At 34.6% G+C, this 23,831-nt stretch overlaps 1 protein-coding gene across 1 annotated transcript in view; it reads left to right on the top strand.

Annotated features, from left to right (window-relative positions):
• The window catches only part of CDKL3 (cyclin dependent kinase like 3), an 80,485-nt gene that overhangs the window by 26,346 nt on the left and 30,308 nt on the right, over positions 1-23,831 (top strand). The window contains exons 4-7 of the mRNA XM_027849184.1: positions 4,677-4,855; positions 8,230-8,342; positions 12,501-12,640; positions 15,790-15,878. Of these exons, the coding sequence (XP_027704985.1) occupies positions 4,677-4,855; positions 8,230-8,342; positions 12,501-12,640; positions 15,790-15,878 (521 nt within the window). The remainder of the gene's footprint in view (positions 1-4,676; positions 4,856-8,229; positions 8,343-12,500; positions 12,641-15,789; positions 15,879-23,831) is intronic.

Genomic DNA, 23,831 nt, shown 5'->3' with positions numbered 1-23,831 from the left:
CCAATCCCCCATGTGCAGTATAGGGAAGGAGAGATGGCACTAGAGAAAAGAAAGACCAGTTTGACTAGATCTAGTCAATACGTAGAAAAGGTTCATGCTAAGTTAACACAATTTTGTAGGTGTTTGGTTGATTTACAAGGTACCTGAAAGAGTGTAGGATACAAAACACTTAGAAAAAAAAAGACAGGTAAGAAAAGATCAATAACTACATTTCCATCTCTACAAAATTTTTATGATGATTATTTATATATGGAAAGTGCCCTTGTTGAAGGTATATATGATAAAAGAACAGAAAGTTACAAATAGTTCTACCTATTCTTATAGTCATACAATTTACCAAAAAGTACAGATGATATAAGATAAAAAGTTTTTTGATTTGGTAAATCAAAATGTTGCCTTGAAGGTTCTTTTTCCATAAAGTGTTTTCCATATCATATATCAAAATCATATGATATTCCTTGAAAAATGTAAGAACAGAGAAGACCTTCCTCAACCTCCTGATTATTGATATCATTTGAGTAAGAAAACAGAGTGACGTACGTTTGCCAAAGGTGTCATGGAGAGTCCAAATGACAGAGGAATTACCCGTGAATGGTGATATCCTCCAGATGCTTCTATTTGTGAGTGACTTTATGCTGATTGCATCAAGTCTTGGAATATTGCAGAGCATCCTAAATGAAATCCATAGTCACGCAAAAGAATTTGGCCTAACATTCACCCAGGAAAAAAACAAGTAGATAAAGACTGTCCGTTGTACCAGACTATGATAGGCAATTGAATGGACACCCCATAGAGTTCGTCCATTAGTTCATATATCTGGACAGACACTGCAGATGGACATGGAATGGAGCCCACAATTGAATAATAGAAAACTAGCAGGCTGAATTGGTCCATTAGTCCATATATCTGGACAGATATGCAGATGATCATGGAATGGAGCCCATAATTGAATAATAGGAAACTAGCAGGCTGCATTGCCTTTGGGAAATCACACAATGCTTTTAATGACCCCAAGTTTCTCATTCAAACAAGAAGCTAAATTTTTAACTCCAGTATTCTTCTGGTGTTTAAATTAAATCAATTTCACATTAAATAATCCCAGTCTCTGAGGAATTAAAGTTGTAGGTCACATGAAGGGCAATGGAGAGATGTTTAGTGGGCATAAATATGCTGTAGCACATTACCAATAAATCATACCTCAAAAGTGGCATAAAAGATACAATTGAAGAGGAGAATTGAAGACCAGAAAAGGAGGTGGGTTGGTCATGTTGGCAAGACCAAGGGATAACAGGTGGTCAACTCAAATGCTACCCTGGTATCCATTCAATGTCAAGAGATCTAGAGTAAGGTCCTCAGCGCATTGGGTGGAGTTTCTGGGGTGGATTTATGGGAGGACATGCACAAGAGTCAAGCAGTTAGGTGGCACCGTGAATAGAGTGCCAGGTCTAGAGTCAAGAAGACTCATCTTCATGGGTTCAAATCTGTCTACTAGCCAGATACTAGATGTGTGACCCTGGTCAAGTCACTTGACCCTGTTTGCCTCAGTTCCTCATCTGTAAAATGAGCTGGAGAAGGAAATGACAAACCATTCCAATATCTTTGCCAAGAAAACACCAAATGGGGTCATGAAGAGTCGGATACTACTGAAACAACTGAACAAGGTGCACCAGAGTCACGTAGGATGAAAGGGTATGAATGTGATTTGCAATGTTGAAGGCAGTACCCACATCGACAAGGTGAGATCCTAGATCCATTGCAATATCCAGAGTTGTATATATATTGCAAGGGTATCATGGTTTGTGCCTGGACCACATTGATTTCATTGTCAAGTTGTCCTTTTCTAAATAAAAACCTTATCTTAGTATCTTAGACTTTTCAAACAAAATATGATTACTTTTGTTGTAATGGCTTATAAAGTATTCTTTGGGATTACTGAATCAATTATATAAAACATTCATTTGTTTTATATAATGGAAATATTTGCAAATTTTTATACAAAATGTCTGTTTCCCTTACTTCCCCCTCCCGCACAAAAAGATAATCCAAGCAAAAGGTTCTCAAAATGAAACTGTTGTGAGCACAGACATGGCCTTAGAGTATGGAGGAAGAAACCTGAAAGGTACAACCTATATCTCCCTGATTTATAATCCTTTCTGAGTACTGTCTTGGTTCTTGTTTTAGGCACTTCATTTTATTCATTTTAAGACCATCTTCTTCCATCCAAAAAATGTTCTGAGCAATATATTAAAATCAGAATACTGGTCATAAAATTGATTTGGGGTCTTTTGCAAACATCTTCGTTTGGCATCTCTCTGTGTGTGTCTCTGTCTCTTTGGACACTTAGCTTATCATTATTTGTGCCACATTAACATCTAATTATCTCCACATTGTGCTGAATGTAAAGATTTGACAAGTAGATGAAAAATTTAGTTAATAGAATCTTTAACATGATTCAGAACTCCAAATCTTTGTCAGATAGTAAAAAGTTGAGCCTTTCCATATTCTGAAGGTTGTTTAAATTCAAGCATATAAAGTTGTATGGAACAATGGTGTTGTAAATTAGAATGTAGTATTGACTTGCATATGCTTGCACCATATAGTTATACAGAATTGAAGTTCAAAATATAATAGTATAAAATTGACATTCAATTCAGAGCCTAGTCAATTATTTTGTCTGATTAATCTTTACATATATGAATTTGATATAAAATTTGGGGTATGACTATATAGAGATAGAAATTGGGACTGGACCTGTGATTCCACTGGTGTAGGGAACTTTAACTGTCAATGCAGTTTGGCTCTTCCTCTGCAACTTTTAGTCTTAAAGATCTGCCTAGGGCACAGTGAGTTTGTGACTTGTCCAAGGTCACATAGGGTCACATATGGGTCAGAGATAATACTTGAATCTAGATCTTCATGGCTTCAAGAGTAGCTCTCTATCTAAATATCTCAGATCATGTTGTGTCTCATCCATATGTAGATATACATACACACATATATGCATGTGTCATATGTGTATGTATAATGTGTACATGTTTAAAATGGAATTTAATTGACATGCAAATAAAAATTGTTAATATCTCTGAGGTGTTTTGTGAGTGGAGGTAAGTGGTTAGCAAAGCCTACATCTTATCTAACAACTTCTCTAAGTTATTTACTCTTACTATAAAATGGGACAACTACTGGTAGGTAGCAGTGAGGCTCCTTACCTCTACTCTGTCCTTGCTTCAAAAGGGAACAGGGCATAGTATACATACTTCTAACTGTTTTATTCTTTGTGTAATGATAACTCATACTACTGTAGTGCTTTAGGGTTTTGGAAGCACTTTCCTCAAAACAATCCTGTGAGGAAGATATTATTATCACTTTATAGGTAAAGAAGTTTGACCTTAGAGAAGTTAGGTGACTTGCTCAAGGTCACAAAGCTATTAAATGTTGGAGCCAGGATTCAAACCCAGGTCTCCTGACTGGTGTTTATTCCACTTTATTATGCTATCTCACTGTATACTACACTGTGGCCAAACTGGACTTTTCAGTGACTTAGGTCACTATCTACTCCTGGAACATTACCCTTCTATTTTTACCTGTCAAAAATTCTACCTGCCCCTAATATGCCTTTATTAGATGTTCTTGAACACTAAACACAGATATTTACAAAGAAGTACTTGATAAATATTTGCTTAATGAATGAACATTGAATTCCCATATGCTTACGCATTCCTTTGTTTCTTAGGCTCAGAAAACAAAATAAAAATTTATTGATTTGATATAAAACTGACTTTATTTCATCAAATCTTACCTAATTTCTTATATTAAAAGGATAAAAATGACAGATATATTGTAAAGTTCTCAATTTCAACTTTTTTTGTGGTATGTGTTAGAATACAAGAAAAATGTTCACAATTTAACATCAGTGAGTTGGAAGGATATCAAAAGAGCAAATGTATGCATATAAGCACATTTATATTAAAAAATAATTAGGTAAGCTATGAGAAAAAGTAATACTTTAAAAGCTGAAATTGCTGCAAGGTTCAAACTGAACTTTTTGGTTTTCTTCTCAGAATATCAGGGCATTTTATAAACAAAGCTTTTCACTTTCTTCTAAGCAGGTTTATATAATCCATTTTTTTTTCAAATGGCACTACCCACTGAAAACAAACCTGCCCTATGCTAATATTTCCCCCATCTTTTAGAAGACTAAGTCATAGAGTCAGATTACAGCAAGTTAATTGTATAACCAAGAAAAGACCCCAAATTTCTTACTTTGAATACATTTTTCTTGTTTATTCCATGGTATTTACAGTAAATTGGAATGCTTAGTTGTTTTTTCTTTTAGTGAATGTCACTGACTTTTTGTGACAGTATTACCTTCCCCATATTCTTTTTAATGTAGGGAAATGGGGTATGGGACTAGGAACTAGAAACCTAATGTATAACATAGACATTGAGCATCCTCTCCATCTATAGAGAAAAGCTTTACTGCTGGCTATATACATACATACATACATACATATACACACACACACATATGTACACATATATACATATATACACATATACACACACATGCACATACATATATACATACATATATATATCTGCCATATACAGAAGTTAGAGAACATCCCTATTTATTGAAACTTAATTTAACTAAAATGATTATTGTTTGTTTTTAGATTATTCATCGAGATATAAAACCTGAGAATATTTTAGTATCTCAGTCTGGAATTACTAAGCTGTGTGATTTTGGTTTTGCTCGGACATTAGCAGCCCCTGGGGACATTTATACAGACTATGTGGCTACCCGCTGGTATAGAGCTCCTGAATTAGTATTAAAAGATACCACTTATGGAAAGTAAGTATGTTTTAATATATGTTCCACTTTTCTTCCCTTCTTTATTTCCCCATAATATACTTTTCTGATCTCCACTCTGTCCTTCCAACAAGGCGCATCTAACATGGCCAGGGCTGGGAAGCATTTCTGGGTCTTGTACCTTAAGGGAGGCCCAAGAGAGACCAGCTTACTAGTTCTTCCATTTCCTCTCCTGAATGATTGTAGCAGGGATGGTAGAAGCTAGTTAGCTTAGAATCTCCTTAGAAAACATCAGTGCATACATTAAGCCTTCTAGTTAGTTACCCTACTGTGTGCCTACTAGTAACTTCTTCTGCCATTATATTCTTGGAAAATTTTTATAATTAATTTACTTCACTACCAATTTAGAAATAAATTTCCAATTACATGTGTTAAGTGTTTAGTTATATTGATGTAATACATGACATCTTTTTGAAATATATATGTATATACGTATATACGTACATACGTTTAGGTGTGGCAGAAGTGATCAGGAGAACTCGTGATTTGAAGGACTGAGGTATGTCTTATGGAACTGTACATGCAATCTGTCCCTTGCTATTCTATGTGAGGCTGCTTTATTCTCTGGTCTCAACCCCTTTCCCTTTTCAGAAGGGGTGGTTCTACTTACTAGGCCATCTTCCAGCAGACCTGCCTCTGTCATAACAGTAGAACCATAAAAGTTTGACTGTGGTGACTCTTTGGTGCCTATGTAACAGAATGATCATATGAGGCAAAATGTCAGTGCTGTAGTGTGTTCAGTGCCTGAGTGGAGTGTGGGGTGTGCCTGAGACATAGCACAGAGAATCCAGCTCAACGAATCCTGATCCTTTCAGGAGTGACCTCAGGAGAGAGTCTTCTTAGATATAGAAAATTCCCTCAAAATATTTGAAAGAACACATATACACACACACATATGTGTATATCTGTACAGACTACTGGACACTGAATGAGATAACTAAGATGGACCAGTCAGTACAGCGTGCCATGAGTTCAAGATACCTTGGACTGTTTGGGGATCCAGTGGTTTTCAGTATTATACTTAATACAGTGGCTATAAGCAGATCCCACGGGATCCAAGTGAGAGAAAACATTGGAAAAGAGTCCTAAAAGTCAGTGGAGTTGTTTCTTTTCATTCCTCTTATAGACCATGCACATGGACCATGCCAGGTTGGCTCAAGTTCCCAGGGGGATGTAGCTATGACTGAATGAGCAAAAGGAACAGTTTCCCAGGTTACTCTAAACTGGTACAGTTGATCTGGCAGAGAAGATTCTATGAGCATGGAGAACATGCTAATGAAACAGAAAATGGCTTTGTGGGGTTCCAAGACACCTCTCAGGTGTAGACTATTGAAGTCAAATAAGAGGCTACTCTGAATCACTCAGCCTCTACTGTTGAAGAACAAGAGAGGTCTGCTGTGAGATGGCAGTCACTCTTCACGGAGAAAGGGTTTTGGAGCAGAGGCCAGAGCAACCTCATTCCACAAGAGGGAGGGGCCAGAGCACATATCCTGTTCTATGTACTCTAGTGCAGAAAATCAGAGGTTCCCTATTTCATTTCTGCTGCCCTGGAAAGTAATACTCATAGGCTGTACTCAGATTTTATACAAGCCAGACTTGGAGGGGAAAGTGTGGCCCTTTTTTGTATGGATGTTTTATAACTGAACTGATCTGTGCATGTTGTGCTCTTCTAAGAGCTTTAGAAAGTTGCCTGGTCTCTAATGGATTTACAATTTGAGGCAAAAATAGAATTATAGAATTTGAGAGCTGGATAAGAAATATAGAAAAATATGAAGGGAACAAGTTGTTTTATATATACATGCAAAGAAAAAAAGATGAATTTTGGAACCATCTTCCACATTCTTCCTAGGAATGATCACTCTGATGGGGAAACTCCAGATTTTATTTTTGCCTCCATATAAAAGTGATGGAAAGGAACTTGTTTTAAATTTGAACACATTTTCATTTTTTCTGAAATCATTTGTCAGGTTAATGCTTGAAGAAAATTATTCACAGTGCTCATGACTCTAGTGGTCCTGCAACAGAGTTGCTACATTTAGAGACCTTCAGAGTGACATTGAGTTTTTCAACAGATAAAATTGAGCAGAAATACTGTGGATATTGGTGAATATTCTAGTTATTGTGGGGTTATCTCAATAGCCAAACAAGAACATTCTAATTAAGCCGAATATTTTGAAAGACTTCAACAATTAACCAAATATAGTAACAATTAACCAGATACAGTCTTCTGTGCCTTAAAGTTATTGCTAATCAATCAGCAACCATTTATTAAAGCACTTACTATCTACCCAGCACTACTAAGATGATATTCGCCATCCTTTCCCTTAATTGTTAAGTAACCGGGCATCAATACCAATTAGAAATATATATCCAGGGAATGTTCAGGTAGAAAAATCCAATTCCTAGTGGTCCCTAGCTGTTCATCTGTGAATGAGCAAACTAGAATAAGTTTAGGGAGATGTCTTAGAAGTGGAGGATGAGTTTTGTGCATGGGATTCTGTAGAGACACTTTTAAGTGTTGAGAAAAAGATTATTTTTAATGGTAAATTTGTACAGAACGCAACAAGCCACCATTTACTTCTTAGAAATTCTGAGAAGTAAGCTACTTCTGACTTTCCATTTCATCATTAAATAGCATGCATAATGTTTGGGCTTGCCAAGTTGTACAAACTGATGTCAACCTCTTTATTCCTGAATTCATTGTTATCTGAATTTAATTGTGCTGCTTCTGTGGCAAGTGCTCAGCATATAGGGTGATTTTATGGATGACATAAATTACTTGATTTTTAAATTTTCTTCTCTTCAAATAATGATGCTTTAAAAATTGCTTATTGAAAAAAAAACCTAGATCCCATTTCGTGTTATGGGGGCTAATGTCTGGTTCTTATGTTAGAAATGAGTTAAGGTTAATAAATTACATACATGCTAGAAAATATTTGGGAATGAGGTACTATGGCAATTATTGTTCTGTCCTTAAGTACATGATGAGTAATAGAACACAATTGTTCAAATTCACCTATATACATTAATTCTGCAGTTATTATGATACAGAGACTTATCTGTCATCTGGATTGCTAGAGGATTTCCTAGACAATTTAAATCAAAGCAAATTGATTTATATCTAAATAAAGCAATGATTACATTTAAATATAACCTGGAATTTTTGTATGTAAAAGATCATGTTGTGATTTGATGGAAATTATAACTTTTATAACTTTTATCTCTTTAGCTTTTTCCTTGGTGAATTAAAGATTGTCAAGCTTAATCCTTGGTACATTAAAGATTATCATTTCTTAAATGAAACTTTCTTGCTTACTTCCTCATTGAAAAGTTATTTGTCATTTTTCTGGTTTTAGACCTGTGGACATCTGGGCTTTAGGCTGCATGATCATCGAGATGGCCACTGGGAACCCCTATCTTCCTGGCAGCTCTGACTTAGATTTGCTCCATAAAATTGTGATAAAAGTAGGTAGGTATTACTAAAATACTTTGTTACGCTGAAGAAAGAAAATGAAACAAAACACATTAATTTGGTTTTCACTGTATCTTAAAATGCAAATTGCTTTGCCCAGTTCTGCTCATAAAGAATAGCAACTGTTTTTATGTTACGATAGCAAGTCATATTATTCGCAAAGATATCAGCAAATTTGTCCCCAGGCTTATATATGTCGTAAGTCTATATAAAGTACCAAATTCTCTACTCTACACAAATAACATCATGCCAGGAAAGAAACTGCTATCCCATGTTGCTAGTTGGTACGATGAGAAATGATATATTAAGACTCTTAATTTTGGAGGAAAGATATTACTTAAAAGAACTTAAATGTTAAAAATATTTTTGCTCCCCAAAGGCATTACTTTTTAGATTAGAAACTATACACACATATGTACATACACATGCTTATGTGCATAAACATATGTATGCATATCTCTACTAGTGGAATATATACATTATTATTCATTCTTTCCAAAATATTGTCCTTTAATTTTAAGTAGCCAAATACTGGAGATAGGGTGAGAACAGAAGTCATTAAATTATCTTATTTGAAAGGCAGCTTGAAGTATAGAATTAAAACAAATTGTTGTGTTAAACAAAATTTCCATGTTATATAGCTAAAATTAATGTGTTTCAAATTCTTAAAAGTTAAAGAGTTTCCTCTTTCATTTTGTAGAAGTTCTGAAAACCGTTTTAAAGGCTAAAAGTTCATACACTTTCATTTTAATTATTTTCATTTGTGGTCCAAGTATAGTCTCTTATTCTGTAAAAGTGCATAAAGTAATTATTATTGTGCTGAAGATTCAAGATACTGAATTTTAATGTGTAGATTTATACTATATAGTATGTGGCAGCACTAGAAGTTTTCAATGTTACAAAAAATAAATATGCATATGATCATTTTCCTATTTTGGAAAGTTACTTTTTTTTTCTTTCAGCCAAAGACAAAGTTTATTAGAACATCAGTCATATTGGGCAGACTCTTAAGGAGTCTGAATGTTAGTGAGCTATTGACTAGATTGTAAGAATCTGAGCAGTGGCTAGATTATAAGAATCTGAGCCAGAAGGTTACTTTTTAAAAAAAATCTCAAAACATCCTCTAAACATTTTCTAGCTGGCTATTAAAAGTTTTCTTACAATAGGGAATACCTCCTTTTTATCATGATGCATTTTTGAAAACTGTGTCATATTGTACAATTCAAAGTGGACTAAAATTTCTCGTGTAATAACTGGGAAGTAGTGTTATTGAGCAAAAACTCAAGCATCAAAGAAGTATCATTATAACTCTCATTATAACTAAAAATAGCTATCATCCGCTGTGATGACTGAATATAGTCAAATTTTCCTCCAAGTCATTGAATTTAAATCTAGAGGGGACCTTAGAATTCCAATCCAATACTCATTTTGTAGATGAGAAAAAACAAGGCCTTGCGAGGTGAACTGGTTTGCCCAAGACTATGTAACTCATTATGGGCATAGGTGAGATTAGAAGTGAAGCTCCTAAATTTCGGTCAGAAGCTCTTTCCACTCCACCTCATTTTCCTTCCTTATAACAAGTTCTATAAATGGGTACAACTTTGCTGTATCAAAAACCGTCTTTATAACTAGTGCACTAGCTATACTTTGATGGCTCTCTGATCTTATTAATGCGAGTACTCCCTTCAGCATTGCAGATCACCACTCATTCAAACCTTTTCATCCTATGTGACTCTTGTGCATGTCCTCCCATTAATCCACCCCAGAGGGTCCACCCATTGCACTGAGGGCTTTCCTCTAGATCTCTTGACATTGAATGGATACCAGTGTAGCATTTGAGTTGTCTACCTGTTATCCCTTGGTCTTGCCAACATGACCAACCCACCTCCATTTCTGGTCTTACATCTCTTCAATTATATCCTTTATGCCACTCTTGATGTATGATTTATTGGTAACGTGCTACAGCATATTTATGCCCACTAAACATCTCTCCATTGCCCTTCATGTGACCTGCAACTTTAATTCCTCAGAGACTGGGAATATTTAATGTGAAATTGATTTAATTTAAACACCAGAAGAATACTGGAGTTAAAAATTTAGCCTCTTGTTTGAATGAGAAACTTGGGGTCATTAAAAGCATTGTGTGATTTCCCAAAGGCAATCCAGCCTGCTAGTTTCCTATTATTCAATTGTGGGCCTCGTTCCGTGTCCATCTGCAATGTCTGTCTAAGATACATGTACTGATGGACCACCTCTATGGGCTGTCCATCCAATTGCCTATCATAGTCTGGTACAATGGGCAGTCTTTATCTACTTGTTTTTTCCTGGGTGAATGTTAGGCCAAATTGTTTTGCATGACTATGGATTTCATTTAAGATGCTCTGCAATATTCCAAGGCTTGATGAAATCAGCATAAAATCCTCCACAAATAGAAGCATTTGGAGGACATCACCATCTATTGATGATTCCTCTCTGCCATTTGGACTCTACACTGAACATCTTCTGTAATAGTGGTGACATATTTGGTGACTGTCTCCTGGTATTATGCCAGAATGAAATTCAGGGAGTTGAACAGAGTTCTCTCTTTTGTGGCATTTTAAAGGATAATATGATATTAATATATATGTGAGGGAGATTTTGAGAGAAGAGCCTTCATGATGTCATTTTGCCTTTCCTAGTCAAATTATTATTACCAATAAAAGGCAAAGGAGAAAATATCAAGAAAAACTAAAAAGAATTTCTGACCCTATGTCTGCCTTCCCATTGTTATGAAATTTTTATGAAAACAATATGCAAAATCATCGAGGCCATCTTTGATAAAGTTATGGAAAGGGACAAGTTGGCTTTCACAATACAATGAAACACACCCTATCGTTACCATCTCATAGTTGACTGAAAGGAACAAAGAATGCGCTTATTATTTGTTGACTCAACTAATGATAAGATTAACTTAACTTTTGCTTGTTTAATAGTTATTATAGCTACCTTAGAATTTAGAAGGACTTCTGGGAAATGATTGAGATGGTCCATGTCTCTTTAAAAAGGTGTTTAGGGAAATTTTGATTAATGCTTTCTTTTTTCTCTGAATGAATTTTCCGTGTAAGCAAGCAGAGACATTCAGAATCATTCCATTGATTATTCTTTTAATATTTAACATTTATGGCATCTATATCTGTAGACTTTGGTCATAAGGATTTGGAGAAGAGGAGTCTCTTTAACCTGGCCCTTTTGTTCTTTTATGTTATGATCTATGAATCTCAGGGTTTTCTGAACACCAACTGGGGCCCACCTCTCTCTCTCCTCTCTTCTACTGCCTCCCTGAGTCACCACCCAGGTAGAGTCACTGCCCAGGTAGGGTCCCTGTGCAAGAACTAATTAATGATTAAAAGTAATCAGAGCAGTAGAGATGCAATACATTGAGAAGTGATCTGTATATGCGATCATCTATGCTAACGTGTTCTAGTGCCTTAAGACATTTTTTCTTACCTTTCTCTAGCCATAAAGTTATAAAATCTTAAAGCTGGAAGAAACCTTAGCAGTCATCTAGTCCAAACTCCTCATGTTACAAATGAGGAAACTGAAGCCCAGAGAGGTGAAGTGACTTACCCAAAGTTAAGTGTTAGCTACTTAGGCAGAGCCGAGACTAGAACTAGAATCCAATTATCTTAGCCCTCTGTCTAGTCTTTTTTCTGCTACACTGTACTGCAGCCTCATTTCCAATTTCCATTCAGAGTTCCAAATTATTGTCATATTTAAGCTTTTATGAATGTGGCTTCAGGCTAGCTTAATGAATAATAATGAACAGTTAAGATATTCACATAGAAATACTTCCAAGTTTTAATATTTAGATAAAATTTTTTTCTTGTGGTATCAGATCTGCTCCCCCTCTTTTCAGAGAAGGAAATGAGCCTGGTGGTTTTGCATTAAATCATGCTATAACCTGTTGACAAATTAATTAGAAATCCTGAGATATTTAGGCAGTAAATTGTTATTTCTTTGTCCAGCTCTAAAAATTAAATATACATAAGCTTTGTTGACATATGCCTATAATTCTAATTATTCTTGCTTTATGTGCAAAAATAGCATTTTGATTATTTAATTATTTTGACTTTTGTCAGCTTCCTCAACTCTTAAGTTTTTTTTTTCTTTTTTCAGGCAATTTGACGCCTCACTTGCAGAATGTTTTTTCCAGGAGTCCCATTTTTGCTGGGGTAGTTCTTCCTCAAGTTCAGCACCCTAAAAATGCAAGAAGAAAGTATCCAAATCTAAATGGATTACTGGCAGACATAGTCCACGTATGTTAGAAGAGAGCAGGGACTTATTTCCCAGAACTGTTTGTAAATTTTAACAACATTTTAAAAATCCTACTTTAATAGAAATTGAAGTATACTAATATGTAAAAATATCATTGGAAAAAAGTAGTATATCTTTACAAATGTGTATCTTAGATATTGAAGAATTAGAATTATCATTTATAGGACTGTAGGATTTACTGGAAGGAATCTTAGAAATCATCTAATCCAACCCTCCCCTTAGGGGCAGAGTTGGGACTCTTATTAAGGTCCTCTGACACTCAAATCAGCTCAGTACTTCTTCCCCTGTACCAGAATGACTTGCTGTTGTAATTAGGGCAAATCTTTACAGCAAAAGATGAACAGGTCATCCAATCTACTACAGGAAGCAGGGGATGGAGATCTTTTGAGAACTTCCAACGTCCTAAAAAACTATACACCCTATATCTCACGTTTCTATCTGCAAGGGGCCTATGTTATCTGGGTTTGGCACTGTAATGTCCTATTCTATTCCTGTGGTGTTGGCATGCGGAGATACATTGATGTCAAGTTTTTAATTGAAATTAATTTAAGTAAAAACATTATGTAGGCCTTTGGATAAGTGTTATTTTGAACTTCTCATTCTTGTATTTCTGGTGATCCCAAAACACTGAAATATAAAGTATAATTTAGAATTGTTAGTAAACTTTGTAATAGAAGGTAGCTTTTCCAGAAATTATTTGATTGGCTGCTGGAAGATACTGCTGGTTTTAAGGTCATACATGCCAAAATGTCTTTTTCTGTTTTCTTTTTCTTTTCTTAAGAAAAAAAGCCAAAAACTTATTTATTTACTTTTCGTTTTCAACATTTACTTTTATAAGATTTGCATTCTAAATTTTCCCCCTTCTTCCCCTCCCCCCACCCCAAGATGGCATGCTTTCTGATATAGGCTATACTTTCTGTTTTCTTAATTCACTAACTTATATTATTCAGATAATATCTGCTTAATTGACTATAGAAGAGTCTGGATTAGGCAGGCATTTTACAATTTTTCCTTATAGAACTTTACCAATTGGGGCAGGTAGGTGGCGCAGTGGATAGAGCTCCAGCCTTGGAGTCAGGAGGACCTGAGTTCAAATGTGGCCTCATACATTTGACACTTACTAGCTGTGTGACCCTGGGCAAGTCACTTAACCCTGATTGCCTCACCAAAAAGCAAAACAAAACAAAACAAAACTTTACCAATGGATCTCCATCTTGCTCTAAAACCACCTACATAATTTTAACTAGTAACAGTTTTAAGAATATAAGGATATTCATATCACGTATTAGGTAATGGTTTCTTAATTCTATTTTATGATTCAATTCAAGTTTTTGCCTTTTGAAAGGAAGAGTAAGATATTGCATGATCTGTAATTTTTAAGGGAACTTTGAAATGTAAATTATTTAGGGAAATTTATTACATTTTGGACCCTTTTTTGTTATTTTGGCTTATAAAATGGTTTCATTTGTAATTATAATATAATTGATCTTTTATTATTTAAAATTTTGTTATTTCATTTATATGTTTTCCAAACGCCTTGTTTCTTCTTTCTGTTGTCTATGTTTTGGGCTTTTTCTTTGATCGGTGTTATTTCTCCTGAGAATAGAGAAAAGAGTAGGACTGTTCTGCTAAAGGCTGAAGCCTTACTAAAATGGAATTGCGTGGTACTATCTTGGCTAAGAGTAAAAAGACTTGGGTTCTGGTTCTAGACTTGCCTTGCCATGTCACTAAATCTCTGTTGCAGTTTTCTCAGGTGTAAGATGGAGCTCTTAGTGTCTGTCATACTTTTGTAAAGAGTTATAACAATCACATGATAAGCAGCTGGTATAGTGGAAGAAGCCCTGGATATAGACCTAGGTTTGAACCCTGACTCTACTATTTACTGCCTGTATGTTCTTGGGCAAGTTTTTTCTCTGGGTTTCAATTCTTTCATCTATAAAATGAAGGGTTGGACTAGATGATCTCTAAATACATGATCCCTTTCAGCTCTAAATTCTATAGTTCTATGACAATCTTTTACATTTGTAAGGTATTTTGTAGTTATCAACTAGCTTTCACATATATTGTCTCATTATCATATTAGCTCACAATAGCTTTGTGAGATAAGAATAGCATAAGTATTTTAGGCCCATTTTATATGTGAGGAAACTGAGCCTCACAGACTTTAAAGTGTCTTGTTTGTAACAACACAGCTGTTTAATTGTGGAATTAGGACTTAAAATTCAGGTTTTCTAACTTCTAATCAAATATTCTTTCCACTATAGCTCAAGATAGAAATTTGCTGCATGTTTATTTTTAATCTTGATCATTTTAGCCAAAACCAGTAATTCAGTCCCCAGTATCTCTTTACCAGAACTCTCCATATGTTTTCTAAGTGACCATAACATCAGTGTTTTGTGTTACTGTGTTAGTTACATGCTTGACCTACATAAATCTATCTTTACACCCTGTAGCACAGAACATTTTAACCTGTGATAATAGGCTTACTTAATATAATTTAGGTAAATTTGTAGGGGTAGGAAGGGGGAGAAGAGGATTACTGGGTCCTAATTTTATCTTTTTAATGGCTCAGACCTGGGCAACCCCATTTTTGCTCAGTTGTAAAAAAAAAAAAAAAGAAGAAGAAGAAGCAGAACCAGGAGAACGTTGTACACAGTAACAGCCATGTTGTGCGATGACTAACTTTGATAGACTTAGCTGTTCTCAGCAATGCAAGGATCTAAGATATCTCCAAAGGTCTCATCATGGAAAATGCTATCCACATCCAAAGAAAGAACTATGGAGTTTGAATGCAGATCAAAGCATACTATTTGCTGTTTTTTTTCTTCTGTTTTATTTTGTTTTCTCTTTCTTGTGGTTCCTCTTATTGGTTCTAATTCTTCCTTACAACATTACTAATGTGAAAGTATGTTTAATAGGAATGTGTATGGAGAGCCTGTATCAGATTGCGTGCTGTCTTGGGGAGGGAGGCAGGAAGGCAGGGAGGAGGAGAAAAATTTAAAACTCAAAAGCTTATGGAAGTGATTGCTAATAAATCAGCATAAATTAATAAAAAAAGAGCTAATTCCTACTGTGTTCTGTAAAGAAATTTGTACAGTAATTTAAAAAACCTTATTTTGTTATTTTCCAGGCTTGTTTACAAATTGATCCTGGTGAAAGGGTGTCATCTACAGATCTTTTGAAACATGACTATTTTACTAGAGATGGGTTCATTGAAAGGTAAGCATTTAAAGGTTTAAAAATTTTTTTTTAAATTAAAACTTTTATGTTGTAAGAGTTGACAGATTTCTTTAGGGTTTTGTATATTGGAAATGTCTGTAATGTGCATAGCTATAGATGGTCGTGTGTGTTAGAAAAGAAAATTAATAAAGTGAGTATATGTATAAACTTTAGAGATCATAAACTAGTGGTAGTCAGTTGGATCAAACAACAGTAATTTTGTCTTTAGTCCCATTGGGAACATGGACTTATTTTCCAATGCTGACTAATCAAGGACAATAATACTGCCAAAGCACATTGATGGTTCCTTTCTCCATCCTTATATAGCACTGATAGTCCCTATACTGTACAATATAACACCTACATTACAAGATCATAACTTTAAAGCTTAAAGGAATCTTAGAGATCATCTATTCAAACCTTTTAATTTTAGAGATGAGGAAACTGAGATCTAGAGTCAGCAAGTGGTTTACTCAAGGTCACCTAAATAGTAAGGTGCAGAGCTGAGATTTTAACTTAGGTGTGTGTCTTGATGATACAATAGATAGAATGCTGGACTTGGAGTCCAGAAAACCTGAATTCAAACCCAGCCTCAAACACTTACTAGCTATATGATGCTGGCACATTCTCTCTGTTTGCCTCAGTTTCCTGAGCTGTAAAATGGGAGTAATAATAACACCTACCTCCTGGGTTGTCAGGAGTCAAATGACACGGTATTTGTAAAGTGCTTAATACAGTGCCTGGCACATGGTAGGCACTTAATAAATGCTTGTTCCTTGTCACCTTCATCTCTAAAATGAGGGGGTTAGTGGTCTCTAAATCTTAGATCCTTAGACTAATTTATTCTATAATTGTTTTTTGTATGTTATTTTCCCCTATTATATTCATTTGTTTGTTCATTCATGAATAAACATTTAGTAATTGCACACTGTATGCTGAACACTGCTAGGTACAAGTTCAGGGAGACTCAGAATTTAGATAAAACATGGTCTTTGCCCTTACGAAGCCTGCAGTCTAAGGGGGGTGGGTGGGTCATGAGGGGAGGAGGAAGGGAGGGAACAAGTATCTATTAAATATCTACCTTATGCCAGGCACTGTGCTAACTGTACATAATATCAAAATGCTAAGTATGGATAACAACAAATATTATCTGATTTGATCACCCAAGACCACATACAGCTAACTGTAAGATAAAATATCACAGCTAAGTGCTATGAAGTATGAAAGAAAAGATAATTACCAATAGGGGGTGAGTCTCATGGAAGAAGAGTGTCTGAAGTGAAATTTAACAAAAAGGTAAAACTGAGGCATGTTTCTCTGAACAAAATAATATTTTGTTAACAAGGGCACTAACCTGCCAATAGAATGGGTCTAATGACTGCCTTGATTACCCCAAAAAACAAAGAATTAATGGTGCAACTCACTTTTATAAGCATAAAAGAAAAGAACGAAGTAGGTGAGGAAATCATACCATTGGTATGCGTTGGCAGCATCATGGGAGTGAGGGATCATGATTGGTTATTTTAAAAAAAGTGGACATACATGCACGTGGGATTGGGGTCAGCCATCTCTGTCTTGAAGGGAATGCTTTGTGAATTTATGAGGCCCAGTTTCAGCCCTAGGTCATTGATAGTGGTCTAGGAGTGGTAGACTCATGGCTACCTGGGAATGAGATAAGACCACCTTTAATCGGTAAGGATGAGGTTAAGGTGGGATAAGGTCAGCTTGTCTGCCCTCAAGGATAGCACACAGATGTCATGGAGTTTCTCAGGAGCTGGAGTTATAAGGGAGAACAAGCTTCCTTGGCACAAAGTGATTTTCATGTGGTGCTGGGATAACAACTCTTTTAGAGTTAGAGTGTTAGAGTGTTTTATGAGAATATTTAACCTCTTAAACTTAGCTCAGAGTTTTTCTTTAACATTGATTGTGGGAAAGTTTAAACCTTTGCATCTAACTTGAGAGAGAGAAGAGAGACTAAACTTTTGAACTCCTGAGCTTCTACACTCAGAGACAGAAAAAAAGGGATTAGGTTGTTATGTATAATAGAGAATACAGTTACAGAATAGGATCAATTACAAAATATAAAAAACAGGGTCAATGTCTAGTTTCCACAGGAGGTAACATTTGGGTTGAGCTTTAAAAAATGGATGAAAATGGAAGAGAGAGAAAGGCTACCCTATGAATAAAGATCAGAGCAAGCAAAGGCAAGGCCAGAAAAACAGAGAACATGTATGTGGGGTACAGAGTAGTCCATTTTGTCTGGAGCAGAGAGTTTGTAGGGATTATGAGAAGGCTGAAAATATAGGGTGAGTTAAATTGTGAGAAACAGACAAGGCAGTTTTCAATTTACTGAATTTATCCTGATATTAAGTAATCAGAGACAATGCTATTCTAGTACCTGTTGATGGTTTGACTCCTTGCCATTATTGTTTTGTTTTTTAAGTTGTCTTCTTTTTTATTAAGAATGTAATCAAATACAAATATTTTGATATACAGAAATGAATAAAAAGATTATGTATATAAATGTTATATACATTTTAAAATAATTTTAAAAATTTTAAACTTAAATGTAGAATGAGAAAAGAAAAAAAAATACATTGCCATGTACACAGTAGACCATAAGAGAGGATCCAATATAAAACAATAAATTTCCATTTCAAGAAAATCTATATAATAAATTCTTCACATTGTTTTCAAAGCTGCCCAGCTTTTCTTTGCTTCTTTGTTGGTTTTCTTTTGTTCTGGGCTGTATACTTTTTACTTTATTCTCCCCCCACACCAAAGAAGGCTACAATTAAGTATGAACACACACACACACATGCACACACATACACGTATATATAGTATGTATATATGTGTATATATATATCTATAAACATACACAGGTATCCACATGTACACTCATACACAAAAATGTAAGATGATGCTATGCTTATTTCCACCCATCTTGTTTCTCTGAAGGTGGATAACATCTTCCACAGGTCCGAATCCATGTTTTTCTAACTCAACCAGCTCCTCATTTCCTACACCATAGCAGTATTCCAATCACATCCTTAGCTGAGAGATTGTCTATGAAAGTTTGTTCCCTATTTTCTACATTCCTTCTATCCTTGGCTATGTAGGTTTTATTTATACAAGAAATTTTTCATTTAAAATAATAAAAATTATCCTTTTTATATTTCAACAGTGCTTTCCCTTACAATATAGTTGAAGGTCTGATACTGTTGAATCTACTTCCTTTACATCTTTTTTCCTGGTTTCTTTGAAGTTCCTGACCTTTTGCTCTTCCAAATGAACTTTGTTCTTATTTTTTCTAACTCAGTAAAATAATTTTTTAGTAATTTAATTGGGATAACATTGAATAAATAGATTAGTTAGGTAAAGTTGTCATTTAAAAATTATATTGGCTTTACCTACCAATGAACAATAAACATTACTTCAGTTATTTAGATAAGAGTTTATTTATACAGAAAGTCTTTTATGTTTATGTTCATATAGTTCCTGTGTCTGTTTTGGCACATATACACTTAGATATTTTATACTGTCTAGGTATTTTAAGTGGTCTAAAACAGAGGTGGGGAACCTTTTCATGTTAGAAGGCTGCATTAATATTTAGCTGTAATCAAATAAGGCTGCATTCAAGAAACTTCAATTAGATACACTTTAAAAAGTACGTTATTTTGTAAAAATATAACTACTATATACTTAGTAATTTCAAAAAATGAAAATTGTTAATTTTAAAGTTAACTAACCTTTTAATGACTTTGTTTTATTTACTTTTTGTTGGAAGGCATTTGAATATTTGGTTGCAGCATGGAGGTCCAAAGTTTCAGCTGATCCTCTAGATGGGTATTAGTTATTTGTGATCTTAAGGGCCTCTTGATTTGGATTAGGTAGGAGAATGCAGATTTGCAGCAACAAGGGGTTGAAAAGCAAGAAAGCATTTTTCAGGCATGTTGCCAGAGGCATGGGTTTTCTACTGTATTTTTCCATATTTCAATTGGATCTTTCTTAGCATCAAATAATGATTTGAAAATGTCATCTACTGGGAACTCTATCAATTCCATCTGTAGTTCTTCAGGTGCCTTAGTGATATCAACTAGTTGAAGCTGAAATGCTAATTTGAGTGTGATGTCATGATTCTCAAAGTCAGCTAACCTTTCATTGTGTTCTTCAAATAATAGGTCTATAGCAGCTATGTATTCTTCAAATGATTCATATGTATCATCCTGCGCATCAATGACCTTTGCTAATTGGGAAGAATGTTCATCTGAAATTTCTTTTTGAAGAAGTAATTTGAAAAAAGCTTTTTTGAAATATTTGGATTTTTTTTTCACATATATATAGAGTTGGTTTTACCTTCTAAAGAAATATTCAAGTCATTTTGACTTGACATGATATCACACAGAAATGCAGCATTCCTATAGAAATCTTCTTTTGATGATTCACATTGCTGATTCTGTTCTTCACAAAATTTAACTATCTATTCTTGCAGAGATAAAATTTTGGCTAACATCTGTCCCTGTGATAGTCAATGCACTTTAGAATGATACGGCAAATCCACAAACACCTCATCATTCAACTTGAGCATGTTATGAAACTGATGATACTATGTTGCATTTGCACAAATATAGTTAACAATACGTATAACCTGTTGCAAAGAGTCACTTAAAATAGTAGCTTTAGCACAGAGATGTTGCTGATGCAAAATACAATGAAAAGAAATGAGAGCATCTGAATCTGTTAAAACTTTTTTTTTTTAAATCTCTGCAATATGCCCTTCATGTTTTTCTGTCATGGAAGGTGTATCTTCTGTACATACACTTACTAAGTTTACCAAATTCAGTCCAACTTCACGACATTTATTTTCAAAGTTGTTGAAGATGTCTCTTCCCCTTGTTCTGTTTGCAAGAGTGCCCAAAGTGAATAACTCTTGGTAACAAAGATCTTCTGTTATGACCCAAATGAAGTATAAAACCTGCGCCAAGTATGTAGTATCAGTTGACTCATCCAAAGCAACTGAATAATACATATTTTCCTTTTGAAGTATTGCATGAAGTTGTTCTGTTAAGTTGAAGGCTAATTCATGCTCCTGATGAGTTATGGTTCTTCCTGAAAGAAGTAGTTGTTTGTACTTTGACAAGTTATCGGGTCTAAGCATCCTACAACTTCAACAGTGCTTTCTTTCACAATTTCTACATCACTGAATGACTTCCTTTTCCTCTGAGTATATAAGCTACTTTACAAGTTGCTTGAGTGGCATTATTTCCAGCTCTTATTGCTGCTTGAAATAATTGTCTTTGCTTTTGCTTTTCATCTTTTAATTTCTGGAAAACAGCCTTTCACACCTCTCCCTCTAATTTAAAATATTTTTGGTCCTTAAGAGTGTTATAGTGCTGATGAGCATTGGATTTCTTTAATGTTGATATTGTAGTATCACAAAGCAAGCAAATCATCTTATCTTTAGCAGAAACAAGATAATATTGCAATTCCCAGTCCTCATTAAAAAATCTGTTTTCTTCCTTCAGCATTCTCTTGGTCTCTTTTTTTTGTTTGTTTTGTTTTTTTACGTGATGGGCTGTTAAGCAGACAGAAATTAAAAATACTGTTGAGCTGTGTAACTATTCACAAATTCTACTTCAAACAGAAACACAGTATACTGTTGTCAAAAGCTCATAACAGACTGGTGTACTTGACCCTTATAAACTCTTGCCAACTAGCCTCTTGCAATAGTGGTGCTAGTCAGGTAGGAGAAGTTAGAACTAGATCACAGCATAGCAGCTATCAATTTAGCCTTTATGGCTTACTAATATTCTAATTATGGCAGTCAATCTGGGAAGATTATTTTGTTGAAACTTATTTTATTCTTTGGTATTTTAAATATGTTCACTTTTAAAATAAAATATAAATATAAAAAATAAAATTTTATTAATTTATTAATTATTAACCAAGCAATCAATTATTTAATTAATATTACTTTAACATTGAATATTAATATTTAATTAATTAAACATTATTATTTTATTAACAAAAATAAAAGGATTTGTTCTGTAAATTGGGATTCAGTCAAAAGGCCACACTTAAACACCTAGAAGACCTCATAGGCCTTAAGGCTGCAGGTTCCCCACCCCTAGTCTAAAACAATATTGAATTATATTGCTGACACATAGTGTAGTTTCTCTATTTTTCACTTTTGATTAAATCTATTTTACCTTTAATTTTGTCTGAGATCATGACTACTTTCCCTGCTTTTTTTTACATAATAAATTATTCTGCTGCCCTTTATTTTATCTTTGTGTGTATCTCTATTTTTATAATGTTTCCTGAAAGCAACATATTGGTGAATTTAATTTTTAATCTGCTATCCATCTCCATTTTGTGGTTAAATTTGTCCCATTCACATTCTAAGCTACAATTACTTATGTATTTTCCTCCTTCCTATTCTTCCTCACTCACCTTATTTACCCTATCTCTCCTCACTCTTCTGCTTTACTTCTAATTAACTACCTTGCCCTCCTTTTCCTTAACCTACCCACCCCTCTAAAAGTCACTGCCTTGTCCTCTCCCTACACCCCAGCCCTTTGCCCTCTTATTTCTTTCTGAATTTAGAAGACACACACCCACACACACACACACACACACACACACACACACACGCACGCACACACACACACATATTTATTTATTTCCCTCTTTAACCTATTCCCAATGGGAGTAAGGTCCCAGCACTACCTGCCCTACCCCCTACTAGCTTCTTCTGTATCAGTTTTTCCTTTTATGCCTCATTTGTATGAGATAATTACTCCTTTTTCTCTCTCCTTACACAGTTTTATTTTTTTAGAATCACCTCATCATACTCAGCTCAGCCCAAGCCTTTCTTTCAAACTACCAAAATAATGATGATAATTATGAGTACTGCTAATATTTTCACATATATAAAGTAAATAATTTGACCTCATTGAGTCCTTTATAATTAGTCTTTAATGTTTACTTTATATTTCTCCTGGATGTTATATGTCAAATTTTCCCGTAAGTTCTGGGGGTTTTCACAAAAACCTGAAAGTCTTTCAGTCCATTAAATGTCCATTTTTTTTTTCATTCAGGGTTATACTTAACTTTGCTGGGTAAGTTACCCTTGGTCATAACCCGAGTTCTTTTTCCATAAAAGTAAGGTATTCCAAGACCTTTGACTCTTCAACACAGCAGATACTAGGTCTTATATAATTCTTATTGTAGCTCCATGATATTTAAATTGGTTTTTTTTTCTTGTTACTTCCAGCATTTTCTCCTTAACCTGGTAGCTTTGAAACTTGGCTATGATATTTCTATAAGTTTTCTTTCTGGGATCTTGTTCAGGTGATGATAGGTGGATTTTTTCTGTTTCTTCTTTGCCTTCTTTTTCTAGAATTTCAGGGCAATGTTCCTTTATAATTTCTTGTAATACTGTATCAAAATTCTCTTTTTATCATAATTTTCAGGTAGTCTGACTATTCTTATGTTATTTCTCCTCAATCTGTTCTTCAGATCAGTTGTTTTTCTGATGAGATGTTTTACTTTTCTCTAATATTTTTTCATTCTTTTGATTTTATGATTTCTTGGTGTCTTAGAACATCATTAGCTTCCCCTTGCACAATTCTAATTTTCAAGGAATTATTTTCTTCCTTAAGTTTTTGTTTCTCTAATTCAAGTTGGTTGACTTTCTTTTCATAATTTTTTTGATTTTCTTGGATTGGCCTTTTTTTTTTCTATTTTTTCATTAATCTCTCTTATTTGATTTTTAAAGTCCTTTTTAAGTTTTTCTAAGGTTTGTTTTGTTTTGTGCTTGGGACCATTTGACATTTCTCATTGAAAAAGGAGTGGTTTTTTTTTTTAGCTCCATTATCTTCCTTGAATATGAAGCCAGATCTTCTCTATCCCCATGGTAACTATCTGTGGTTGGGTTCTTTCTCCTTT

This window comes from Vombatus ursinus, unplaced genomic scaffold, assembly GCF_900497805.2.
Source record: "Vombatus ursinus unplaced genomic scaffold, bare-nosed wombat genome assembly UNPS02007284.1, whole genome shotgun sequence".
Lineage (NCBI taxonomy): Eukaryota > Metazoa > Chordata > Mammalia > Diprotodontia > Vombatidae > Vombatus > Vombatus ursinus.
The sequence above is the reverse complement of the archived record's forward strand: the minus strand, read 5'-3'. Positions and strand labels throughout refer to the sequence as shown.